The sequence below is a fragment of the Eleutherodactylus coqui genome, chromosome 3 (assembly GCF_035609145.1).
Source record: "Eleutherodactylus coqui strain aEleCoq1 chromosome 3, aEleCoq1.hap1, whole genome shotgun sequence".
Lineage (NCBI taxonomy): Eukaryota > Metazoa > Chordata > Amphibia > Anura > Eleutherodactylidae > Eleutherodactylus > Eleutherodactylus coqui.
The window spans coordinates 278,597,342-278,622,326 of record NC_089839.1 but is presented as its reverse complement, the minus strand read 5'-3'; the positions used below and the strand labels follow the sequence as shown (position 1 = coordinate 278,622,326).

Here is a 24,985-nt window from a genome sequence, read left to right as displayed (position 1 = left end):
CATTCATATATTGCTGTATATACGGTATTAGTTTGCCCTTGAATTAATGCAATTGAGAATTATGGGGTCAACCGTCCATTTCCCTTTGGCCCACTAATGTTGATTAGTTCCGTGCTCAGGTTGCTCTCCTGGGGTCAACCATCCATTTCCCTTTGACCCACTAATGTTAATACTTCTTGGCTCAGTTTGCTCTTCTTGAAACATGCATAACTGGGACATGAAGCTCCCGTTCTGTTCACCAATGCAAAATCTATTAAGGCCCTGCCTAGCATATGCCATTTACAATACCGGGTGCCTTCGTTTGTTCCAAAAGGCATTTGGGTTCACCAGCCTGTAGGGCTAAGATGCAACAGCTACAGTCCACTACTTCTGCACCCCCTATAAAGCCTATCTTCAGATAAAGCCACCAACACACAGAGGATAGAACCCATTGATTTAAATGGGTTTGTTCTCGTAAACATTTTCCACATGCATATTTCCCTAATGCGCAAAAAAGTAGGACCTGCTCTATTTTCCGGGGCATTTGGGCACCAAGAGCCCCATAGTAGTCTATGGGAGGTACACAAATTCACAGTCAATACCTGCGCAATTGCCCAATGCGCTGCACAAAACCACAGGGAAAAGAACACATCTGGACCTTATTAGGTAAGGTCGGCCTCAGATGGCTGTAGACACAGTTACGCTCGCTAGTACAGAGCGCAGTTGTGCCTGAAAGAGGTTTTTCGCTGCCCGTTCAACCACCGCACCATAGAGCAGGAGTTTGAAAAAAATACGGAATGATAGGTCCTGCCTGATCTTTCTCACACGTAGAATTCTTTTCGCGGACTTAGCATTAGGGCTCCCACCCACTGGCGATATTTTCTCCACTGCGATGTGATTCTAAAGTTAAAGTCTCGCATCGCAGTGCGAGAAAAAAATCGGCATGACGCCGGGATATCGGCATCACGCCGACATATCGCCAGTCTTTTCAATGGGGCCAGCGGCAGCAGTACTAGCCCTATTGAAAAGAGATGGAGGATGCCGCGGACTTCTGCCACAGCTGTCACAGCTTCGACAGCTGTGGCAGAAGTCTGCGGCATTCTCCCTATGCTTTCAATGGGGCTAGCGCAGCGCGAGAAAGAAAATATCGCAAGTGGGTGGGAGCCATTAGTGGGTGAAAAAAAGAGCTAGTGAAAACAAAACCACTGAAATCTATTGAAATCAGTGGTTTGGTTTTGTCCCCTAATACAGGCGTGATTATCACAGCCACGTAATGGGAGAAAAACACGTTCGTCTAAATAAGCCCCAATATTTATGTTCGTGAATATATGGGTTTGTCGGTGTGTACATGTGATTCTCACCCATGTCCTCCCTCCATAAAAAGAAAGAATGTAATTTAGAAATTATGAAAGACCTGTACGTCGCAGCCGGCTGACAAGGATAATTTGTGAAATGTCAGATCACCGCAAATAGTAGCGATAGGATACCCCTGAAGCTACTCCTGTGAGGACTTAGGGCGTAGGTAAAGTCGTGACTAAAAATATGCCGGGCCCATATTCCCGATCAGTTAACCGCGTGTGAAGATATGACTCAAAGTAGGGAATTATGATTTTTCAGGGTTCTTACAAACCCAACCCTCACTGCTTTGTGTGACCTCAGAGTGAGTGGGAAGAAGGTGTGTACTGAGGGATCCTTTAAGAGTGGAAGCCCACGAACCCCAAGGCGTCAGCCACTTGGAGGTCTATATACGTGAAGACTGGTCCGATGTTCTGTGTGAGACTGCACGCCAAAGAATGAGTGAGCCTCGTCCGTGTTACACGAAACCATATTCTCCGAAGATTGTATTCATAATTCGGGTTCCAATTTACCATTACGAAATTGGTGGTGGCAGCTGTATGCATATAGTAGAGCTCTGGAGTGTGTTAAAACGGATCAGGTGGATGACTTGAGCTTCCGCTTCGCATGTGTGCAGAAGCCTGAGAAAGCTGGGTACAAATCAGCCTGTTTTCTAACGACTGACAGCTTGCAATACTGCAGAGTGATTGAGGACAGAGGCGAGATCGATAGGTATCGTCCCTTCCCCTCTCACTTCTTGTCCAGTGCAGGACAAGTTGGTTTACAGTACAGGGCCAGGTGGATTGTGGCTAAAGGTGATGGTCGCTTGTCCAGTTGACGTGCAGAGTCTCGGAAACTTGGGTACCAGTCACTCCACAATCTAAGCCCCCCCCCCCCTCGCCTGGCCTTGCTCCGTGACATATGGGGCACATGAGATGGGCTTTAACTTCACTATTAGAGATGAGTGAACTTTTCAAAAGTTTAATTTGGTCGGTTCGCCAAATTTCGTTAAAAAGTTTAATTTGGATCGAACCAAAAGTTCATAAAAACCCCTAACACTATTATTGAACACTGTCTAAGAGTTCTGAAATGACAGTGTCTTCCTGAAGCATCGTGGCTCAGTAGTTAGGACTGCTATCTTACAGTGCTGGTTTAAGTCTGGCCAAGGACAACATTTGCATTGGCTTTTTAAAACTCCATGCAGAGGAGGAGGAGAAGAAAATGAAGAAACACGGGGAACATACAAACTCTATGAAGATGTTATTCTCACTCAGATTTGTACCTAGTATCCCAGTGCTGTGAGGATGAAGGTGGCTAAGTGGTTAGCAGTGTTGTCTTGCAATGCTGGAGTCCTAGGTCCAAATCTACGAGGACAACAACTGCATTTGCCCTGTGGCTGTATTTCTTCTCCTCCATCACAACCATCATCATCATTTCAGGGCCCTTAGACACTGTTCAACAGTAGTTTTACAGAGTTTTATGAAATTCTGGTTTTGCCCAAACTAACTTTTTGTAAAGTTTGACCCAAATGTTTGTTTAACTGGTTTGGTTCTCTCATCTATGTTCCAAGCAGAAAGCTGGTATTTTTTATTGATTGATAACACAGGGATACGTGACCACTGCAGGTAATCACCAGTGAAGTGAGCTGGTGATTGGCTGCAGCACTGTATTTGTTGAAGTCATCACTGGCTTGCTGCAATAGGAAGTAGAGAGCAGAAGAGGACTGGGTACTGGCAGAGTAGGGGCAGAGGGGTATCAAGTGAGATGACCATGACGTTTTTAAAGTTATTACACCACACTAAGCAACTTTGCAATAAAAAAATGTCCATGGATAACCTTTTTACGGCATGCCTCATCCAGACAACCCCTTTCCATAGGCCTTAGTAGCCATGTGTACATCCTAGAGAAAGTGGGGCATTCTTCCAATGAGCCAAACCAGTAAGCCAAAGAGTAGTTCTCACTGTAGAAGATGGTTGGTCATTTCTGTGAAAGGCCACCATAAAATAGTAAATTTGTCCTGCAATGGGCAATGTTTGACTTTCTGAATCTGGACACAAAATTGGGCCATCATCAGTTTAAGAAGCAATTGTCTTCGCAAGAACTCTTTGCTGGGACAGATGAGATATGAATGAGACTTCTGGTCAACTTTACTAAAAGGAATGTCCTGCAAGTAGGGAATGAAGACTCAAACAGTTTTCTCCAGTTCTACACATGATCCCTGAAGATAAATGTAGCTTTGAAGAGTGTCAGCCCTACATTTTCTCTCATTTTGTATGGTATTTATAACACTATGTTACAAAAATTGTCAATAACATTGACATAACCTTCTGCCATCAAACAATCTGAACAAAATGTAATAAGTTTTTTTTTTTTTACTTTTTTTCTCTTCTATTTTTTTTCCTAGTATTGATGGAACTGCAGGCTGAAGAATCACACATATAATGATGCCTCTGGGGCACGCATTTTAAGTAGAACGAGGAGCACTTTGGCGGCAGAAGCACCGCTCTAGATAAGGGAAAAAAATGTACTGCTTTTATAGGAGTGGTAAAAGCGCAAGCACAAAAAAGCTACACACTTATCTCTCGAAAAGTGTTTTGGAAAACAGTGCAGATCTACTCTAAGTGTCCCTGACAGCTCCTCAGCAGAGTATTACTGGAGATGCAGCACTCCCAACAAGGACTGGTACTAAAGAGCAAATCTTTCCTTCATTCTCTTAAAAGAGCAAAAAAAAAACATTCCTACAATGTCAAATACCATAAAATAAATCCCTCCGAAGTAACCTTAAAGGAGCTGGGCCAAGAACTCAATCCCTGCTCATATGCCCTCTATGTCCCCTTATATAACGGTTATAGAGTGGAGTGCTCACCTTTCTATGAGCGGGAATGGAGCGTCGTTCTGTAGTACAAGATGACAATTCAAGTGAATGACTGAGAAATTTACTAAGCCTGGTGTTACTGGGTTTAGTACAATTTTCCCCATAATTTCTGGCATAAATTATATATAAATCTTTCAAATCTGTCAATGCCTCTTCCCAATAAGCCGTGCCCATTTTAAGGAGAAAAATGGCAATTTTTTGCTAAATACACGTGTGCACAAAAAAGTGTGACTTTTTTATGCCAGAAACTGCAATGACTGCTGCAGGGTAAATTCCTGGTTGGCCACGGTTTTCCCTGGCAAAATTAAGTATTTGGCCACGTTGTTTTCCCAGGAGTTTAGAGTGCTGAAATGGGTTGTTTTTTGTAGGACAACCCCTTTCTAGAGTTGTGTTCTGGACTAAAGTGGCAAATAAGGAAGATGGAATAATACCTCTACAGTGCCACCAATTGGATGGCAAAATTCCTTCAAATCAATGTCCAACCCTTTATACAGGTCTTAACAAGGATTGAGAATTAAAAACCAAGCCAGATTCCATACACAGACAGCTGTTTCGGGGGTTTGCCCCTCATCAGTGTGCAGTAGGATCCTGGCTTGGCTAGTGGGAGACGTATGAGTGGGGAGGGTTATTGTCTCTCCTTGAGGAGAGCACCCAGAAGGTGAGTGAGAAGACTTATAAGGCCATGCATGCTCTTCTAGGTAATATGCAAAGAAGGAAGGTGGAACAATACCTTTGCAGTACCACCTATTAGAAGGCAGCATTTCTTCCAATTGGTGGTGATGCAGAGGTATTGTTCAGCTTCTTTATTTGCATATTACCCAAAGAAGCATGAATGGCCTTTTAAGTCTCCTCATTCACCTTCCAATTGCTCTCCTTAAATTAAGACAATACCCCTCTGTATTAAAATATTGAATGCCCATTTTAAGAATAACCCATCAATGTTTTATCAATGAGTGTTCATCTCTCAGAACTCTTGCTGATCATCAGAATGAATGGAACTCAACTGCACATGTAAGGTTGAGCAACTCTGTCTAGATAAACACTGAGGATGCCACAGTTACTTTTTTCATTTTGATGATTGGGGAAATATCATGGAATTTTTGACCCCACTAACCAAAAATTGATGGATTTTACTAAAGAGAGGCCATCAATTTAGATACAGAAATATCCATTTAGAAGGTACAAAGAGGGGCCAAAAATATGGAAACACGGTATGAAATTCATGCCTTAAATTACATGGGATTATAAATCACATTTCAATAAAGCATGTAGAGACCGGTTTTAAGAGGAGGTTATATGACACAGATGCTGCCGGGCAGAAGTGAACATCTGCCCGAGAAACAAGGTTCCATTGGTCAAGGGCTTGAGTCACTTAGCTGCTGTTACCAGCTGGCTCCCAAAACCACCCAGAGCAGGGCAAGAGGTGAAGTAAACACAAATTTGGTGGGCAAGGTCTTAGCCAAGCAGGGTTAAAAGGGCAGCTCAGTGCAAATGATTAAAATTCCATACATTTTGTACGGTGTTTCCATATTATTGTCCACCCCCCGTCCTTTATCTGGTTTAGAAAAAACCCTTTTAAAATATTAAGGGGACATTCTGAGTTAATAGTAAGGGGCCTCATCATTTGTTGGCTGTAGCAGAGAGTGTGTAATACCCAGAGGAATCTCCAATGAAATTGCATTGTGAAATTCCAGTTTCTCACCACTGCCTGCAAATCAAACAGATATAAGTTGTAAAACGGCCTGCGCCTACCAGAAATCTGGGCATTTGAGTCTTCTGGAGCATGTATTATAGGATCACTTATCCTTGTAAAAAGAACAATTCTGAGAATAATTGCATAGCACATTATTATAAAACTGAAAAGTTCAAATGTAAATGTAGATACGAAGGAATCGAAAGGGCTTGATATTAAAAATGCCAAAATACCTGCTAATTTAAAGTGTTTTTTCCCTAAAGGAATTGATGATTATTATTATTTAATTTTCTCATGCATTACATTCTACCTTGGACTATATTTAAGGTGTTTTATTCAATATATTCACACTTAGAGGAAACCTGCCACTTTGCAGATATTGTACAACTTATGGTAAGATTATACAGGGTGATTCAAAAGTCAGGGCCACCCACAATATATATGAAAAGAGATACAATACGGAAAGTTTGTAGAACATTTAGTTGGGTAAGGGAAAATGTTTTGACATTATGGCAATGCTTGTTGGCCGTCTTGGAATCAACACAAGAAATTGCAATGGGAACAGGGTCGTGGGATACATGATTTAAGGGTAAAGGTTCATCAGAAATTGATAGGTACAGTTATTTCTTTCAATACCTACAACCATTTTCAAGTTCTGGATGATGTCATGTCGAGCACTAATAAAGTTGTTATGTTGAATGATGTTCAACAAAAGGGGTGAGAGTTGGCGCCGCTGTCTTTACCAGGAATGCAGAAGAGGATATTGGAAAATAGCTAAATATTTATTCAAATTTGGGCTATGCTTAATGGAGCTATACTTGCTCCTTTGTCACTGATAGGCCTGAGGAAGGATCCAGTACGACTCGGTAACAATTACTTTAATTTTCATAATGATTTATCTATTTTCCCAATATCGTCTTCTGCATGTGTGGCAAAGACAGCAGGACTCTCACCACTTTTGTTTAACCTTCTGCTTTATGGTCCTGGACCTGGCTTCCAGTGCTCCATAGGGTGAAAGAGCTACAACTGCCTAATTTATTCCAGTGTTTAGCACTCATTCAATAGCTTTTCAAGTAAGCGCTTCCACATTATCAATTTCTATAACTTACTGATTGATACCTGCGCTACGGTAGCACTATTTAGATTTCTGTTCACATGTCCTTTCAAGATGCCGTTAACAATCCAGGACTGGATTAAGATCCTTTTGATGATTGGTAACAGAAGTTCACGTGAGTTGGCCAAGGCTTTCAATCAAGAACACCCAGGAAGACGCCAGCGAGTCCACCAACTGTCAGAACACTGGTTCACAAGTTCAGGAAAACTGGTGGTGTCCAGGACAAACTGAGAACCAGTAGTGTTTCCAATCCTCAAGTGTTGATAGCGGAGCTAGCTGTTTTCATGAAGAGCACCAGGAGACTGGCGCTGGAGCATGGCATAAGTCAAGGTCTCCAGTTCGCAGTTTGCCCTGGTACCAGTTTCTTTGAACTTCTGAATCAGTTTTCTAATTAATTCAATTCTGTCCTGGATTGTTAATGGAATCTTCTTGCTCCTGAAAGACATGCGATTAGTGTTATCTACGCCACATAATTTAACGTAACAACTTTATTAACTCCTTAATGACAAAGCCTGTTTGCACCTTAATGACCAACTCGTTTTTCATTTTTTTTCATCGCCGCACTTCTAGAGCCATAACTTTATAATTCTTCCATCAACAGAGCCATTTGAGGGCTTTTTTTTTGCAGGACGGGTTGTATTTTTAATACATATAATGGGTACATAAATTGTATACATTGTATTAATTTTTTAAGAGGATTGGGGGAAAAAAAGAAATTCTTCCATTTGTTTTTTGGATTTCATTTTTATGGCATTCAATGTGCAAAATAAATAATGCGGTAACATTATTTTCTAGGTCAGCGCGATTCCGGCAATACCAAGTTTATACCGTTTTTTTATGTCTTGCTATTTTTGTACACACAAAACACTTCTTTTTTTAAAGATTTGCCTTTGTGTTGCCGAAGAGCGATAACATTTTTATTTTCCCCCCATTGAAGCTCCATGAGGGCTTGTTTTTTGCAGGATGCACTCTAGCCTGTATTTATCCAATTTTTGGGATTATGTAGGATGTTGATTGCTGTTTATTCTCTTTTTCTACAGATAAGATTTACAAAATCTGCAGTTCGGAATGTTTCTTATTTTTATTTTTAACGGAGTTCACCATGTAGTATAAATAATATATTAAATTAATTCTGCGGGCCGCCGGTGTGATTATGTCGATGCCAAATTGATATAGGTCTTTTTTTACAACTCTTTCACAGTTTTTAAAAAATGTATTTTTTTACCGCTGCATTAAAAGGCCCCTAACATTTTACTGTTTTTGTCAACGGTTCTGTGTAAGGGTGAATGCACATGGGCGGAAATTCTGCGGAGAGATTTCCCACAGAATTTTCACCCGTGCACACTGCCATAGGATTGTATTACTTTATGCAATCCTATGCAGACAGCCGCGATTTGACCGCATGAAAACTCGCGTGATAAAGAAATTGTGTCCTATTTTTGTGTGAGCCTCGCAGTGGCTCACACAGAAATGTCACCCCTGACGTGCCGGCTCTGCTCTGCGCATATGCGGCTGTGCGCCAGCGGGCACATCACACAGAGCAGAGAGAAGATGCCGGAGGAGGTGAGCCGCGGCATTCACCCATAGGTTTTCTTTTTGCAGGAGGAGTTATACTTTTTAATGTTACCATTTGTTGATTCATGGAAGTTATTGATAATTTTTTTTTCCATTTTTCCATTTTTTGTAAGGCGCGATAGGCAAATTAGTTATTTTCACCATGTTGTCTGTTTGTATTTTTTTTAAATGACATGCACTGCGAGGGTTAAATAATGTACTAACCTTTTCTCTGGGTCATTACGATCACAGCGATACCACAAATGTTATTTTTTAATATTTTTTTTTTACAATTTTTTTTAGGTTTTCAACTTTTTTTTTTCTTCTAGGGACTTGATAATAATCATATTTTATCATTTCTCTAATACCCTGCTATACCTTTCTATAGCAGTGTTTTACAAAGCTAGCCAGTGGCACCTTAGCTAGCAGACCCAGAGGCTATATTCAAACCTCCGGGTACTATAGCAACCCATCAGTACCTCGTGATCACATCGCAGGGTTCATGGGAGCCCCCTCTCTCTGTCAGTGTCAGTAAAGGGTTCAATAGCGGGGATCAGAAGTTTCTCTGGTTCCTGCTGTTGGAGCAGATGCCTGGCTGTTATCCAACAGCTGAGAACCCACTCTCCCTAGCATGGGAGATTCGTGCCAGGCTTGTTAAGAAAGTATCGTAAAAAGATGACACATCAAAATGAAGCCCCTTAACGGCCGCCATCAAAAGACGTATGAATGGTTGTTAAGGGGTTAATAATCAATATGACATTAACTCAAAAATGGTTTGAATAATGATATTAAAAAAAATACTCCCCCTATCAATTTTTGACCAAATTCTACACTTAAATCATGTATCCCATGAGTTCCTTTCTACTGACGTGGAAATTCTTGTGCTACCAGGAGGCCCAATGCAGCTGCACTGTTTGCTCTATGCATTAAGTAGCTTTAAGTGGAGCCCCAGTTACCTATGGAATGGGTCTAATGCTGAACTTAAAAGGTAAGTACATTACAATTTTGTTTTTAACATTTTGAGCCACATGAAAGTCTTTTTGGAGGAGTCAGAAATCCCCTTTAAAGAGACTCTCTAAACAAACATGGCAGCACTGCTTCTCTGACTGCCTGACTCACACTGTCCATTAGTATTCAATGGTAGTCTAAGAAACTACATGTCGCTCTGATTGGTCAGCACTACTCATGCGGGCAACACTGGTTAATTAAAGTGGGTGTAGAGTTTTAGACTAATGATACATACTAAAGGACAATGTGCATCAGGTGGTCGGAGAAGATGTTTGGCCATCTTTGTTTGGTCATTACTAGAAGGTGGCTTTAATTTTCCACATGCCCCCCACTCTTATTAAATAATGTGCATGTTTAGCAAAGCAGATATCCTATATTTCAGGTTTCCCTTTGCTATATCACAACTGCCCATGATGCGTTGCCCTCTGAGAATATAACTATTTGCTAAACATAATTGTAACTTATAGACATAAGCCCAAAACCGGCATAAAATATGGGATTTGATGGCTTGTGGTTTAATGTGATGGTTCCTGTTACTCAAACACACCAGGGGTGAGGTCCATGGTGTTCTTATCATTGCATCCATGGAGGGAGTCCAGAGTACGGGACACCTGGCTTCCAAAATCTTCCCCACCATTCATACACTCCCGTTGGAGATGATGACGTAGCTCAGTGACATCATATTCATAACCATCAAGGATAGGGGTTTCACGGATTCCAAGAGTGCCACCAGGATGAGTGGACTGTCCACGTGCATTGCGGAGACTCTCTCGCCCATGGCCACCTCCAATGAGCACAGAAGGGATGTAATGGATCTCATTGGCAGCTTCTGCACTGGCACTCTTCTGCGGCTGGGGCGCGCGTCTCCTCTTGCACCAGCGTCGTCTAGTATATAAAATAAGGAGAAGGCACAGGATGCACAGCAGGAGGGCAATCATTCCACCCTAAAGCAATGTAGAGAAAAAAGAAAAATATGAAGAATTACATTAAGGAAGAAATAAATCCAATGCAAACAACCTAGGTAGAGACAAAGAGGACAAACACAATAACCGAATGCTTAAAATCATATTTTGCATAATATGGATATATGGAAATCTTTTTGATATCCGGATAGAATGAAACTGAATAATAAAAGATCAAGTAAAGTCTGCTTGTACGAGAAATATTATCATATCACTTTATTTGTGTATTAGATGTTAAATTAGTTCTCTCGAATAGCCAAACAATTCTCTATCCGCTATCTAGTGGGTGTTTACATTAAATTAACAATGGGAGCATTTTATGGCACATCTGCAAGGAGAGAAACGGCTTACATTATAACAGCGTGTTTCATATTCCGCTGCCGTACTTCATATTTCATTCCCTTCCCTTTAAAATGAAAATGCAAGTTTGGGCATGCACACCTAAAATTCAATTTTGGAAAAAGTATATCTTTCTGGAGTGCAGCTAACATGACAAAAGCGGCGGTGTGCTCCAAAACAAGGTATTAGCTCCTGTTTATATACCCTGCAGAAAATACATCTAGTCTTGTTAAATTCTTCATGTGAATACTGGAGCAAATTGACTGCAAATAATTTAACCCTGCTATAGTCTAAATATAAAAATGTGGATCTACAATGAGGTAGGAGCAGTGATTAAAGGGGGTGGCGGGGGAGAATGATCTCTCTCCCACCCTGCTCCCCTCTGCTGACTCCCGCAACCCACCACTCACCCCCGCCGGCACCCGAATCTTTTCCGATGAGCGGGCAGGTACTCACTTGAGTATCTTCCCTTAACGAGTATGCTTGCTCATCTCTACTGACAACCCATCCTCAGGATTGATCATCAGTAGTTGAGCACTGGGAGTCTAGCACTCTGGACCCGGTGATTGCCTTATCTCAGCCCTGGCACTCACTGCAATGGGGCCAGAATTAGTAGAGGGGAGCACTATAACTAAAGGGGGCACTCTAAAAAAGAAAGGGCCACATAGGGACACTAAAAGGAGGGCCATGAGGGTCAGCATAATTACGAGTGGTCCAAGGGGTCCAATATTACTAAAAAGGGGCACTGAGGGTCAGTAAAATTTAGAAAGTCCATACACGGCCTCTATATATTATGTGGGAGTTACTGAGGGGGCATTGGGGTGGCGAATGGATGGGAAAAGTATGCAGAGATAAGTCATAGCTTGTGATTGTGGTTTAGGCCCAGAGAAGTAAAACAAAAACAGATGTCACCAATCAGAGAATACGTCACCTAGAGGTAACTGCACTGTAATCACTATCACTGTGTAAAACTGGAATCCTAGCTTATAAGTGTTCAAAAAGCTGTGTGTACCCCAAAATGGTATAAATAAAAACATCAACTCATTCTGCAAAGGGCAATCCCCCACATAGCTCTAGTGATGGGTAAATAAAGTTATGGCTCTAAGAATAGGTGCTCTATAGTGCAAAGGTGTAAAAAAAAACCCTAAACATATTTAGCATTAGTGTAATCGTATTGTAATTTATATGTTATTAGAATTACGGGTCTTGTTGTTTAAACCCTCATTGTCTAAGTTTGCGGGACCTTCACATAGCAGAAGAGCCAGGTCAGTGGACTTTTACAAAAACTAGTTGAGTACCCCTGTTATAAATGATGCATGATGGTTGGGGGGGGGGGGGCTGTTACAGATTTAGCATCAGAAGTGACGCCTTTGGGTAGCAGTCTAGTTAGCAGCATTGAGGGAGCATCCGCTAGGCTTGTTTTATTTGTTCCTTTGAAATGCATGGTGCTATAAACGTTGCTGATTAGCAATCTGGATCAGATTTAAGATTTGTTATTAAAAACTGTTTCACATCTGACCCTGCAGCAAGCCGAAGCCCAATTCTGAAGAAGCAATGATCTGATAGGGTTTGGCATAGTTTATGTTCAGACAAAGCTATTTTTAGTGCATTAAGCTCCAAATCCAAAGTCATTTTCAAAGTTTAATTAAAAATAAGATATCATTTAATTGCGTAGAAGAAATACTAAAAGATTGCTATTAAACGGGTTTGTGAGTGCCGGAGCTGTCCACTGAGGGTGGTGCTGAAAACCGCTCTCTCGCTCTATGATAAGTGGATATTTAAAAATTGTTTACACCAATATAATGTTTCCATAATTATATTCTTCCTACAAATAGGTTTCTGTGCTGTCAGCAGTAATGGCTGGATAGTCTGGGATGAAATGGGCTGCTTTCATTTCAAAAGAAAATTATAGCTAAAATAGAGGTTGTTCCTGTATAATAATATAGTAGGGAGAGAGAGAGAGGGGAAGATATGCAAGGGAAGTGAGGCTGAGATACTTTCTGTGTTGGGGAATGAAATGAGCAAGACTGTAATAAGGACAATATGCCAGAGAGATCAGTGTATGGAGAAATATGGCATTGATGGAGTTAATGAAAAGTGACAGTGATGGGTGTTCAATTGCCTATGTGCCCTCGATGCCCTGTAGTCAAGACATTGCTTTGCCTTTACTTATACGAGTGGAATAAGAGTGAAGAAAATTGATCCATTTGCTGTACATTATAATTTAGTGTCCTCTACTGCACTCAAGAAAGACAACATCAAGAACATGCAACCCACGAAACACTTTAAGCCTCCTCTTCTTCTTCTTCCAAACTCTACATCACCTCAACCCTTGTATTTTTCCTACAGTACTTCTATCGCTTATCCAGATCAGAAATGGCTTTAATACAGTACATATTTTGAAACTTAATGACAGCCAACAAGATAAGAGGGTAAAGTGAAGCCATGCTGGTGGTTCGGTAGGACATCAATAGCTTGAGTGCTCCTCTTCCACGGTTGGATACCGCTCATAAGATCACTGATTACTATACAGGAGGAAGTCAATAAGTATTGCACTTTGCATGGTGTCCCCGGACTGTTCACATCAAGTAAAAAAAGGTTTAAAGGGCTTGTTGTGCCGTCCCGGCTTTTAACATAACGTGTGCAATGCAAAGGGAAAGTTAGAGTTCAGTTTGTGAGAAAAGCCTTGAGTCCCCTGGGTCTTCTCCTGGGCTGCATTCGGTGATAGTATGTTTGTAGCAGACAGTGAAGGATGACAGGCAGATACAAGACAACACGGTGACATGTGACATGGAGTAATGACAAGTGGCGGCATGGGAAAAGGTGAGATATCTGATAAGTTACTGGGTCAATCAAAGTATTACACAAAGGCCACTTTCAGATGACCGTGTTTTAGCTCCGGGTTTGGTCAGTGTTTTGCAGACTGTAATACAGAGTCAATATCAATCTATGTATCTGTTCACATGGCCGTATATTTCACATTTGTTTTATTTTAGCCCGTAATGCCACGTGACGTAAGGTTACATCATTGCTGCAGGGGTACTCAACGCAATATGATGTAATCTTACATCATGTGGATACCACGAGATCAGAAGAGATCCCGCGCCATCCGGCAACTGGAGCCAGATGTTACAGGTATCCGGCCTCCTGCTGCAACAGCAGTAGTGCATCGCGTCAGCGACCCCAGCTGTTAAGCCCTTACATGCCATGATCTATGTAGATCGTGGCATGTAAAGGGTTCACAGAGGGAGTGCGCTTCCTCTGTGGTGTCGTTAGACTCTGCAATGTAAATGTGGAGGGCCGACGGGTTGCCATGATCGCTATTAAAAGTGATAAAGCATTGCAGTACAGAAGTCCTGCAATGCCCTTATATTAGCAATCATAGCTGCTATGGTTCAGGTCCCCTTCAGGGACATAAACAGTGTAAAAAAAATAAAATTAAAAAAATCTCTTTTGCTTATTTTCCCCTAGTTGTATGAAAGAAATGTAAGAAAAACACCACATATGTGGTATCATCATATCTGTAATAACCCGCACTATAATTTGTGCACACTAATTATCCTGCACAGCAAAAAACATTAAAAAAACAGAGTCAGAATACTTATTTTATTCCTTTTACCTCCCAAAAAGCGCAATAAAAGTGATAAAAAAGCCATATGTACCTCAAATTTATACATATAAACACTACAGCACGTGATGGAAAAAACAAGCCCTCACAGAGCTCTGCCCATGGAAAAATAAAGAAGTTATGCGACTTTGAATGCAACAATGCAAAAATAGTCATAATTTTAAAACAGGGTTTTTATTGTGCAAAAGTGGAAAAACCTAAAAAATTATAATGTTTTCTGTATTGTTGTAATCGTACCGACCTGCAGAAAAAGGTGTCATTTATGCTATATGATTGACACTGTAAAAAAAAATAAAAACAATGGCAGAATTGATGTGTTTTCTCCCTGTGCTCCCCAAAAAAAAGTAATAAAAGCTTTACATTACATTATATGCACCCAAAAATGGTACAAATAAGAACTATAGTTTGCCATGCAAAAAAACAAGCTCTCTTACGGCTGTGTCGACGGAAAAATTAAAACGTTATGGTAATATATATATATTATTTTTTTAACACTGAAAGGGATGATTTTCAGGGAAGATGTTATACTTAAAGCTCTTCCCTGAAAAATCACTTTAGGGGTGCCGGCAGACCATTGCCTTTAATGGAGTCGCCAGCAGCAGCCGTGGCTCCATTGAAGACAATGCACGGACCTTCACACACGTGTGTTTTTTTTATTTTTTACCTCCTTATTGCTATTATGTTTTCTTTGGCAAATACGGATCATAGAAAATAAAATATATGAAGGCGAAAACTGCTGAAATACTGATGACATATGGCTACAATGTAACACATCCGTATTACAGGTGTGTTATAATACGGTTGTTAGGAACCAGCCAAAATGTTGCAATATAATTACTTTTGCAATGTATTCCAAGGTTTGACATAAAATAGTTCATGTATTTGAGCTTTGTGCTTTTAAACTGAACTTTGACTAAAACTTTTTTCGAGATTTTAATGGGAAAAACACTAAATAAAAGGATAAGTCCCAAATTAGACATTCCAGGCAGCCCTGACCAAATGCATGTTGACTTTTGAGGCATGCCCCTGCATCTCACATTAGCATTTGTTCGGTTCTTGTACTTAAGAATGTGTACAGTGAAAAACTCATTAAAGAAATTAGTGAGATTCCTGCTCATTATAATTTTTTTGGCCACTTTAATGACAGATTTAATGAAAGCCAAAAAATGGAGCTGAAACAAGATATAAAGTAGAATCGCCCATTAAAATGCACAAACTTTACTCTCTGAAGTTTCTCAGACTTGTTTTTCTAAAATCTACAATCTTGAAATCTTACATTTGGAAGTGAAATAAGTAACATTTTTATATTTATTGAAATCATATAAATTTTCCAAATTTGCCAGCCCCAACAATAAAATTGAACACAGTGTTGCAAATAAAACCCCTCTATGGATAAACAATGTGATAATTGCAGTATGTTAATCCATTAGTACGCTATTTATATTGTATAATGTATCTACTGTAAAAGTACAACATGTTCAATAAAATATACCTTATGTCTAGTGTGGAACAAACCAAACCAGATGAACTGTGTTTCGGGTTGAACTTTGCTAAAAGTCTAGTTTTGAGCGGAAGGGAGGAAGAGGAAGAAACAGTAAAAGGAAGATGAGGAGGAGAAAAGGAAGAGCAGGAGAAGGTAGAGCAGAAGGAGAAGGAGGAGGAATGGATGGAGGAGGAGAAATAAGAAAAATTGGAGGAGGAAGAGAAGGAGTAGTAAGAGGGAGAGGTCCTGCGACTCTATGGTTAACACTGTTGCTGTTGGTCCTTGGTTCAAATCTGACCAAGGACAACTTCAGCAAGGAGTTTGTATGCTTTTTGTCAAGACCGGTGGCTCGTGGGTCCTCCGGGCCCTTGCTGTCAGTCCTGTCACTCAGGTGGCTGCCGTGTGGCGCAGGGGAGCCCCGCTCCTCGTTACCTCCCCTGGCCGCCGGGCTTCTCCTCGCTGCCGGGTTGCTAGGTACGCTGCGAGGACCACTCGGCACTATGGCAACCCCGCACACTTCTCCTGCTCTGCCTCCTGCAGGACTGGGGGCAGGTTCCTGTTAGACTCCCTGCCCCAATCAGCTGCTGGGTTGGGAGTTCTGACAGGATTTAGACCTGCCTGTGTCTGCAGACCAGTGCCAGTGTTAGCTTGGTGTTTCCCTGCTACACCCGCGTACTTCATGTTTTGACTCCTGATAATGACTCCATGCTTTTGGACCTGATGTTGCCTTGCCTGACCCTCTTTACCGCCTACCCTCTCGTTGCCGACCCAGAAAGTCTGACCCGCCTTGCTGTTGTTTGTTCCAGTGTCTGTCTGTTTGTTAGTCCCCGTGTTCCCCTTCCTTAGTGAGTGTAGGGATCGTCGCCCAGTTGTCGCCCTTGGTCATATTTCAGGGGGGAAAGTAGGTAGGGACAGGGGTTGTGGGTTTTTTCAGGGACCTCCAGTTTCCCAGACCTCGAGTCCTGACAATTTCCCTGTGTTTGTGTAGGTTTCTTAGGAGAAAGTGAAGGAAGAAGAAGCATAGAGGTTCAGTAGTTAGCATTGCTGCATTGCATCCCTGGGGTTAAAGGTACAAATCTGCCTAAGCACAACATATGAATGGAGTTTTTATGTTCTCCAAAAACATAGTAATAGGTGACTAGAGATTGTAATCCCCAATGGGGACATCAAATATCATGTGATGTAATTGCTGTGTAATATGTATGTGCCATATAAAAAAGTGATTATTATGAAACACAAGAAGAACATACAAACTCAATGCAGATGTTGTCCTTGGGTAGAATTGAACCTAGGATCTCAGTGCTGCAAAGCAACACTGCTAACCACTGGACCACCACTACTCATATTATACACCAATTTTTAAGGGTATCAGTGAATTAATTCACACCAAACAGAACTTTTTGCAGAACTTTTCAAAAGTTCACTCAACACTCTTCATATCACCACTTCATTCATGCCAATTTGTGCATATGTTAAGCATTAAATGGTTTTCCTCTTTGGGCAACCCCTGCTTGTTGGAAGGATCCACTATCAATAAGCTCATCACAAAGTGTCCCCCTGCTTAGTCCTGCAATTATCAGCTGTAATCTGTGCGGAAATCTGGAAGTAATTGTTTAATGTCTCTGCAGCACCACCTCAGGGAAAACTAAGAATTTCACAGTACACATTCAACTCAATGGATTTTTTTTGTGCAATGCAGGGAAGGACAGGCCCTTCATAGAGCAGGACCATTTTAATATCCTTGTACTATTATGGGCCCTCCTCCACTGTGGCCCTATCCCCTGCACTGTTGTCCTGTCCCCTATATACTCCCAACTATTTTGTGGCAATAAATCTTTCATACTCACCTAACCCAGCAGGTTGCAGGCTTTCTCACAGTCTCCGCTCTCGTCTAGGTCCTGCAGTCACATGCCCATCTGAGCACGTTACTGCTGCAGCCAGTCACTGGCCTCAATAGGTAGTGAGACCAATGATTACCATTCAACAGACATGTGATGCAGGACCCAGAAGTGAGTGTAGAGCACAGTGGCAGAGAAAAGAGTCAAGCTGTGTACATGCGCTGATTTTCAGGGCCACCATGTCTACTTCCGGATGTCTATGACACACCTTGAAATACCCTGATGAGCCATTTATATGATGGGGAAATATGTTGGGATCTGTGAATGGTGATGTAGAGTCGAGTGTCTTTTAGAGTTTTACAGTGGACGGTGGAGTGTTAGTTTTCAAAAGGTAGAGTCGCCCTTTTCGGAGTGGGTGCTCTACCTGTTGACAGTGAGAAGTAGGTTGATATTAGTTTGAGAGCACCTGTCTTTATGATACCCACCAACTGAGCCCCATTTTGGTGAATTGATGCAGTTGTACCATGACTAATAGCACAGTCCCCTAGATGCTGGTATTTTATGTCCAATTTGGTTCGGATTTTTGCTCTTTTATGTTGTGATATATTCTCTATATTAAATGTGCTATTGCGCGGTTTATATTACGTTTTTATCTCACTTGCCTTTTGATCTGTTTTTGATATCTGGTGACATTTCCTTTATATGCCCTTTCTTTGTATTGGGTTTTTAGTCTGATTATTAAAAGTTACATTTTAATCTAGGGATTTTTTTTCATGCTGCTGTGAGTAAGATTTCTCCAGGGCACAGCGCTGGAACAGGTAACCCGGTGAGTATAAGAAGCAGTTCCCTGAATCCTCTGTCCCCTTGCCTTTGAGCCTCATAACGTAGTTTATGGGGCTTAATGGCGATGGCAGATGCCCTTTAATTAGCATAGTACTAGTAAGTCTTTAGTCTTTGATAAGTAGATGTAGTTCATGGAGAGGGGGATAGGGTATCACAAAAGCTTTTTTCCCAAATGCATACCCCATCAGCAATTTTCTTTGTCCTTTTTCTTTGACTTTTCTTTACATTTTGTTTTCTTTGCAGTAGACGTAACTCAAGTTTTGCATTTGGATATTTCTCCTGCCAGAACTGGAATGTAAATGTGAGAGCCTCATGTGAGTAAGTGAGGGATGGTCACATTTCCCCTCTTAACAACTCTCTGACCCTGTCACTTGTTGGCTGTGCCTCAAACACTCAACCCATCAACACGATTCTAGCATTTGCCTTTTATTTTGACATTTTGAGAAAAAAGTGTAGTTGATGGACTATGAAACATTAAGACCTCTCAAGACAGGCAGTATGTCAAAGGAGCAGGAAAAAGTCAGTTTATTAAGAATTCAGAGAGTCGCTCAGATTTTTCTTCTTGCTGATTCTGGGAAAATATATATTTTTAAAGAAAGAAAAGGAAATACTCAGTTCCTTAAAGTAATAGACAGCAAAAGTCAGCATGGTGGTAGATGCGGGCGGCTTCCGGAAATGTCAACACAACAGTTGAAAGTGCGAATATAAGATGCAAAGACAGTGTATGATAAATGTCAGCTGGATTAAACTAGTCTTCCAATAAGACCGCCTGCACACGGGCGGAAATCCCGCCGCGGGATTTCCCGCGGTATTTCCGCCACTGAAAGTTTGCATAGGAGTGCATTACAATACGCACTCCTATGCAGACGGCCGCGGTTTGGCCGCGCGAAATCTCGCGCGGCAAACAAACCGCGGCATGTCCTATTTTTGTGCGGGGCACTCACTCACCCGGCCGCCAGCTCCGGTCTGCGCATGCGCCGGCTGCGCGGCAGCCGGCACATGAAAGAGCTGGGGCCGCCAGGCGTGGGTGAGTACGCGCTCGTCTCTGCAGGCTCTCGGGTCGGGTCCCGCGGCGAGAATTCTCGCTGCCGGATCCGACCTGCGCTGTTGATCCAAATGTAAACAAAAAAAATGTAACAAAAAAAGAAGAGCCAAAATTTTTATTTTAATGGCAGTAGACCAGATGACAGCTCTAGGGCTCATAAAGTAACGGGGCCTGAGGGTGAATGGCCTTCCCCTACTCCTACAATACTTGCCAGTCCCCCTTCATCCCAGCACCATGTGGTCCCATCCCATGCATACATTAACTCCTGCCCCGTCTCTGGCACTTTACTATATTGAGATAGGGGAGGAGTTAGGCAATGTACTATATAGAGCTTCGTGGCACCCATCGGTACTGTGAGTTACAGAGTCAGGGAAGAACACAATAGGTAATATTTTAAATATGAAGGGCAAACAGGGGACTATAGGGGCATAATAATTTTGAAGGGTGCAAAGGAGACAATATTAATTTCTGGGTTCACAGAAGTGGCACTATTTATTTATAGGGCAAATATGTTGGGGAAACAGGGCAAAAACTGAAAGCCAGGATGAGTTCTCATTGCCATACGATTAAACAGAGGAAGACAAAATTACCTGTGGCCGAGCACTTTTCTGGTCATGGACACGACAAAGCCAAAGAAAAATTTGGGAATATAAATTTATAACAACTTTTGACACGTTCAATGGAGGATTAAATTATTCCCCAAGGTTTAATGCGTGAATGGCAGGTATAAGACATCTATAACACAGATAAGACTGCTGGCCTGGTGACCCCCCCAACAGTAATTCTTTCACTCCCTTATCAGGGTCTAGTTAAAGATGTTTTCATTTCTGTTTCAGTACTCCTGGCCTGGTGACCCCCCCAACAGTAATTTAGGGGCCATATAACTTTCACTCCCTTATCAGTGTCTAGTTAAAGATGTTTCTGTTTATATTGCAGTGTTCCTTTAAATGCAAACCAATCACATCCATGTCTGTGCCTTCTAGATCTTCGGATCTATTTCATTTTAGCCTGAAGAAGAACCTGAGAAGTTCGCAAGCTTGCTATAACATCATGTATTTTTGTTAGCCATTGAGAGGTATCATTTCTACAAGACCACATGGTTTCTCTTGCTGGGAACAATCACATTGTACTCTACTGACTAAGGGCTCTTTCTCACAAGCGTGTGCTGGTGCGTACATAGGGACGCACAAAACCGGAACACCCACGTACATGCACAAACATGCGTGAATGCAGGTCTGTGCAGCGTTGCTTTCAATGTTGCATCTGTGCCTGTAGGCAAGACCATCGCGATGTGACCACAATGTTTGAAAAGGGCTAATGGAGAAAAAAAGAAGCGTTTGCCTCCAGTCTTGACTGAAATCTTTGTGGCTAACAGTTCATTTTTCTATTTTCTTAGCAAAATTTTTATTGTGATATTTAATAAAGAGAATCACTTTTCACTTTTATTTCTAAACGTGATGGATTTAGCCTTCCTGCCATCCTGATTGTAGAAACCTTTGAAGAAATATTATAAAACAAGGTACGATCTCTGTTTATATTTCAAGTAGTGTATAAAACCAACTCTGCTGTTTTCTATACTGCGTCAGTAAATAAAAATAAATAAATCTTGTTATTTGCATAGCACCAAGTTATTTCACAGCACTTTCAGGTAATTTATTTATTAACCCCCCCCCCCCCCCCCCCCAGCAAGCTGGGTGCTCATTTTACCGACCTCGGAAGGATAGGAGGCTGAGTCAGGGGCGTAACTATAGAGGATGCAGGGGATGCGGTTGCACCTGGGCCCAGGAGCCTTGGGGGGCCCATAAGGCCTGTCTTCTCCATATAGGGAACCCAGTACTATGAGTAAAGCATTATAGTTGGGGGCCCTGTTACAAGTTTTGCATCGGGGCCCGGGAGCTTCAAGTTACGCCTCTGGGCTGAGTCAACCTTGAGCCGGCTACCTGAACCAAGCGGGGATTGAACTTGCAACCTTCATGTCATTAACGAGAGTGCCACATGAAAAACTGGCATTTCATTTATAGGGAACAATATGGAGTGGGGGTATTATTCCATAGTAGAAGCAATCACAGTTCAACATACTATTTATTGTGTGGAATCAAAGACACTATGACTTTGCGAGGCCGTTCATCACATCATTTACAGAATTATATTAGGGTTTTATTAAAACTTTTTATGGCATCCCAGCTTGTGTTTTACCTCTTTCCTCTTTAGCCAATCGTGATGTGCTATGTAATATGAGTAAGTCAATATTATAGTATTATGCCAATAGAAGTTAATGGGGCCTAAAAAGAAGAGATGTGTGTATTTTACTTGATTCCATTGTATAAGATACAATGTATAAGATTAACTATAAGATTACCTCTTTATTAACTCCGTATCGGGTCCTAAGCTCATAACAAATCTGGACATCGAATGCAATGCTATACTAGTAGGCACTCATAGATATATATTTTGACTGTATTCTCAGGATTTCCTGATAATGAACTTTTTTGTATCGTGGAGAATGTTTTACGTACAACGACGTGGCTAAATATCACAGCATGTGGTCAATATTATGTATATATTCTGTATATATATATATAAATTCAGAACCAGGGTGGTATGTATACAGCTTAATGAGTAGACAAAGGATGTATAAACTTTTGAAACAGCACAAATGTATTCTTTTCCAGTCCATTAACCCGGTTATTTTTTTATTCTATCAAAACAATGATCTATCCAAGAACACAGATTCTTGTGTTTCCACTATCTAATACCAATATTTTTGTTTCAATAACTCCTAGGTAGCACGATTGTTGCCTTGAAGTAATATTTGACTTCTTCACTGCCTATATCCAATCAATTGAAAACTTGTGTCACCTGCACATCAAAAACATCACCTGTTCTTTTCTCATTGAGGAATCAGTGAAAACTCTTATTGTTGGCTTGATTCATTCTCATCTTGACTACCGTATCTCTCTAATCTCTCCCCAATCCAATCCCTCCTGAATGTAGCAGTCAAGCTTAACTTTTTGTCCAATCGCTACAGTGATGCCTCCACTGTTTGCCAGTCACTACACTGGTTGTCCATCTACTATAATACAGTTTACATTTATCAATCACTTCCATAAAGCTCTCCACAATGCTGCACCTCCCTCTATCTCCTCCATCATCTCTGTCCTTATCGTACTTTCAGTTCTGCTAAATTTATCCATAATCTGAACCTTCCACTCCAGTCTATAAGAGTTTTCTCAAGCTGCATCAGTACTCTGGAGTGCACTACCTCAACTAATCAGGTCAATCAACAATATTTACAGTTTTAGGCAGTCCCTAAAAACAACTTTCAGATCGGCCATCACATTCCCTAATATAATGGTGGCTTAACTATAGGTCAAAAATTGCTCAAATGAGCAATTTTCAGTGACAGTCGTCTCATGTAAACGTGATTTAATAGGATACTGAGTGAGAAATCGCTGAGTAGTCACTAGTCACTTTGACTCAGCTCACAAGGGTGAGCAGGCAGTGTTTCATCTTTGAATGACTGCCTATTCACAGTGAATGAATGGGGGTAGTCGAAAGAGACCTCCGATGCACTCCTCCATTCACTTAACAACTGTTGGTACTTTGTGAAAGCACAGAAGCATTTAGGCCTCATGTCCACGGGGAAAATCAGGCCCGCTACGGATTCTACATGCAGAATCTGCAGCGGGTCCCTCCTGCCCCGCGGACATGAGCGCTGAAAATAGGAATTTAAAAGAATTTACCCATCCGGAGCGGTTCGGGAAAGTCTTCTCTTCCTCACGGCCGGATCTTCTTTTTCGGCCGGCGGATGAACTCGTCACGCCGGCGGCATGTCGCCGGCACGTCGCCGATGTGCCGCGCGCATGCGCCAGGCACATCCGCCGAGCCGAAGCAAGAAAGATCCGGCCGTGAGGAAGAGAAGACTTTCCCGAACCGCTCCGGATGGGTAAATTCTTTTAAATTCCTATTTTAGGTCTCCCGCGGATCCGGACGGCTTCCATAGGCTTCAATAGAAGCCCGCGGGAGCCGTCCCCACGGGAGACCCGCACGAAAATGGAGCATGGTCCAGATTTTTTCATGCTCCATTTTTTTTAAATTCACTTTTATTGACCATCCGAGGGTATTTATCTACCCCGTGGGTGGTCAATGCATCCCTATGGGGTGCGGATCCGCGCGCGGGAGAAGAGTTAAAATCCGCTGCGGATTTTAATTCTTCTTTTGCCCGTGGACATGAGGCCTAAGTCTTTGAACGACTATTGGGCACTAATGTGACCAGCAATCACTCCCTAAAAAGCTACTCTAACTCTTCTTCATTTACCCTCTTTCTACATTCTTCCACAGAACCTGATCCCCTCAGCCCACCGTACCCCCACACTACATGCACCCAGAGCACTTCATTTCTGTAAATACACAGATACTGAATGCTGATTGACTTATGCAGTTTTATTTATACTACCCGTATATAAATAAAAATGATGAAAATAGTGATGAGCGAACTTTTGGTAAGTTCTGTTCCAACAGTTTGTAGAATTTCGGCAAAAGTCTGGTTCAGTCCAAATTCCTTCAATCCAAACCAATTCACCAATACTTCTAAAACTGGTGAATAACACTGTCTAAGGCCGCTTTCACATGGCCAAGAAAATCGTTCAAGCTTTGTGCCTTGTAAGACACACAGATATGAACTTCATTCTTGCGAATGGGGTCATAAACATGAGCGTTTTTTTACCCCGCACAGAAACGTCTCACATCTATGGGGAAATCGTACTTTCCTGAGTGTGATATGGGGCTGAGGTTTATGGCCCGATATTGCGCTTGCCCCCCTGTGTAATTAGCCTAAGAGCCATAAAGCTCTGTATAACGCTCTTGGGTTAACTAGAAGTGTATCTAAGTATTTAAAGCTGTTTTTAAAGCAAAGTTAATTACGAAAAGGCAAAATAAAAAAACAAGAAAAAAAAGAGGCAAAAAAAGAATTATTATTTCAGTGGGTTCAATCAAGACAAGTCACCCAAGGTTCGGGTTCACACTGAACTGAGCTTTTAGCAGAGTTTGACTCTAAGGGCTCAGTCACACTAGTGTTTTTACGCGCGTTTATTCGCATGTAAAAACATTCGCACTGCGTGACCACGTCCATTGCCACTCATATGTTCTATCTTTCACACTTTTTTTTTTTAATGCACGCAGTGCGAATGTTTTTACATGCGAATAAACGCGTAAAATTGCCCGTGTGACTGAGCCCTAAGCAGGTTTCGAATGTTTCGGCTTGCTCAACAGTGATGATAATGATAATTA

General features: G+C 41.6%; 1 protein-coding gene across 2 annotated transcripts in view; it reads right to left on the bottom strand.

Annotated features, from left to right (window-relative positions):
- ASTN1 (astrotactin 1) overlaps positions 1-24,985 on the bottom strand; it is a 516,497-nt gene that overhangs the window by 208,533 nt on the left and 282,979 nt on the right. For both annotated transcript variants that reach the window (XM_066597485.1, XM_066597486.1), the window contains exon 3: positions 10,102-10,502. In XM_066597485.1, coding sequence (XP_066453582.1) covers positions 10,102-10,502 — 401 coding nt within the window. The remainder of the gene's footprint in view (positions 1-10,101; positions 10,503-24,985) is intronic.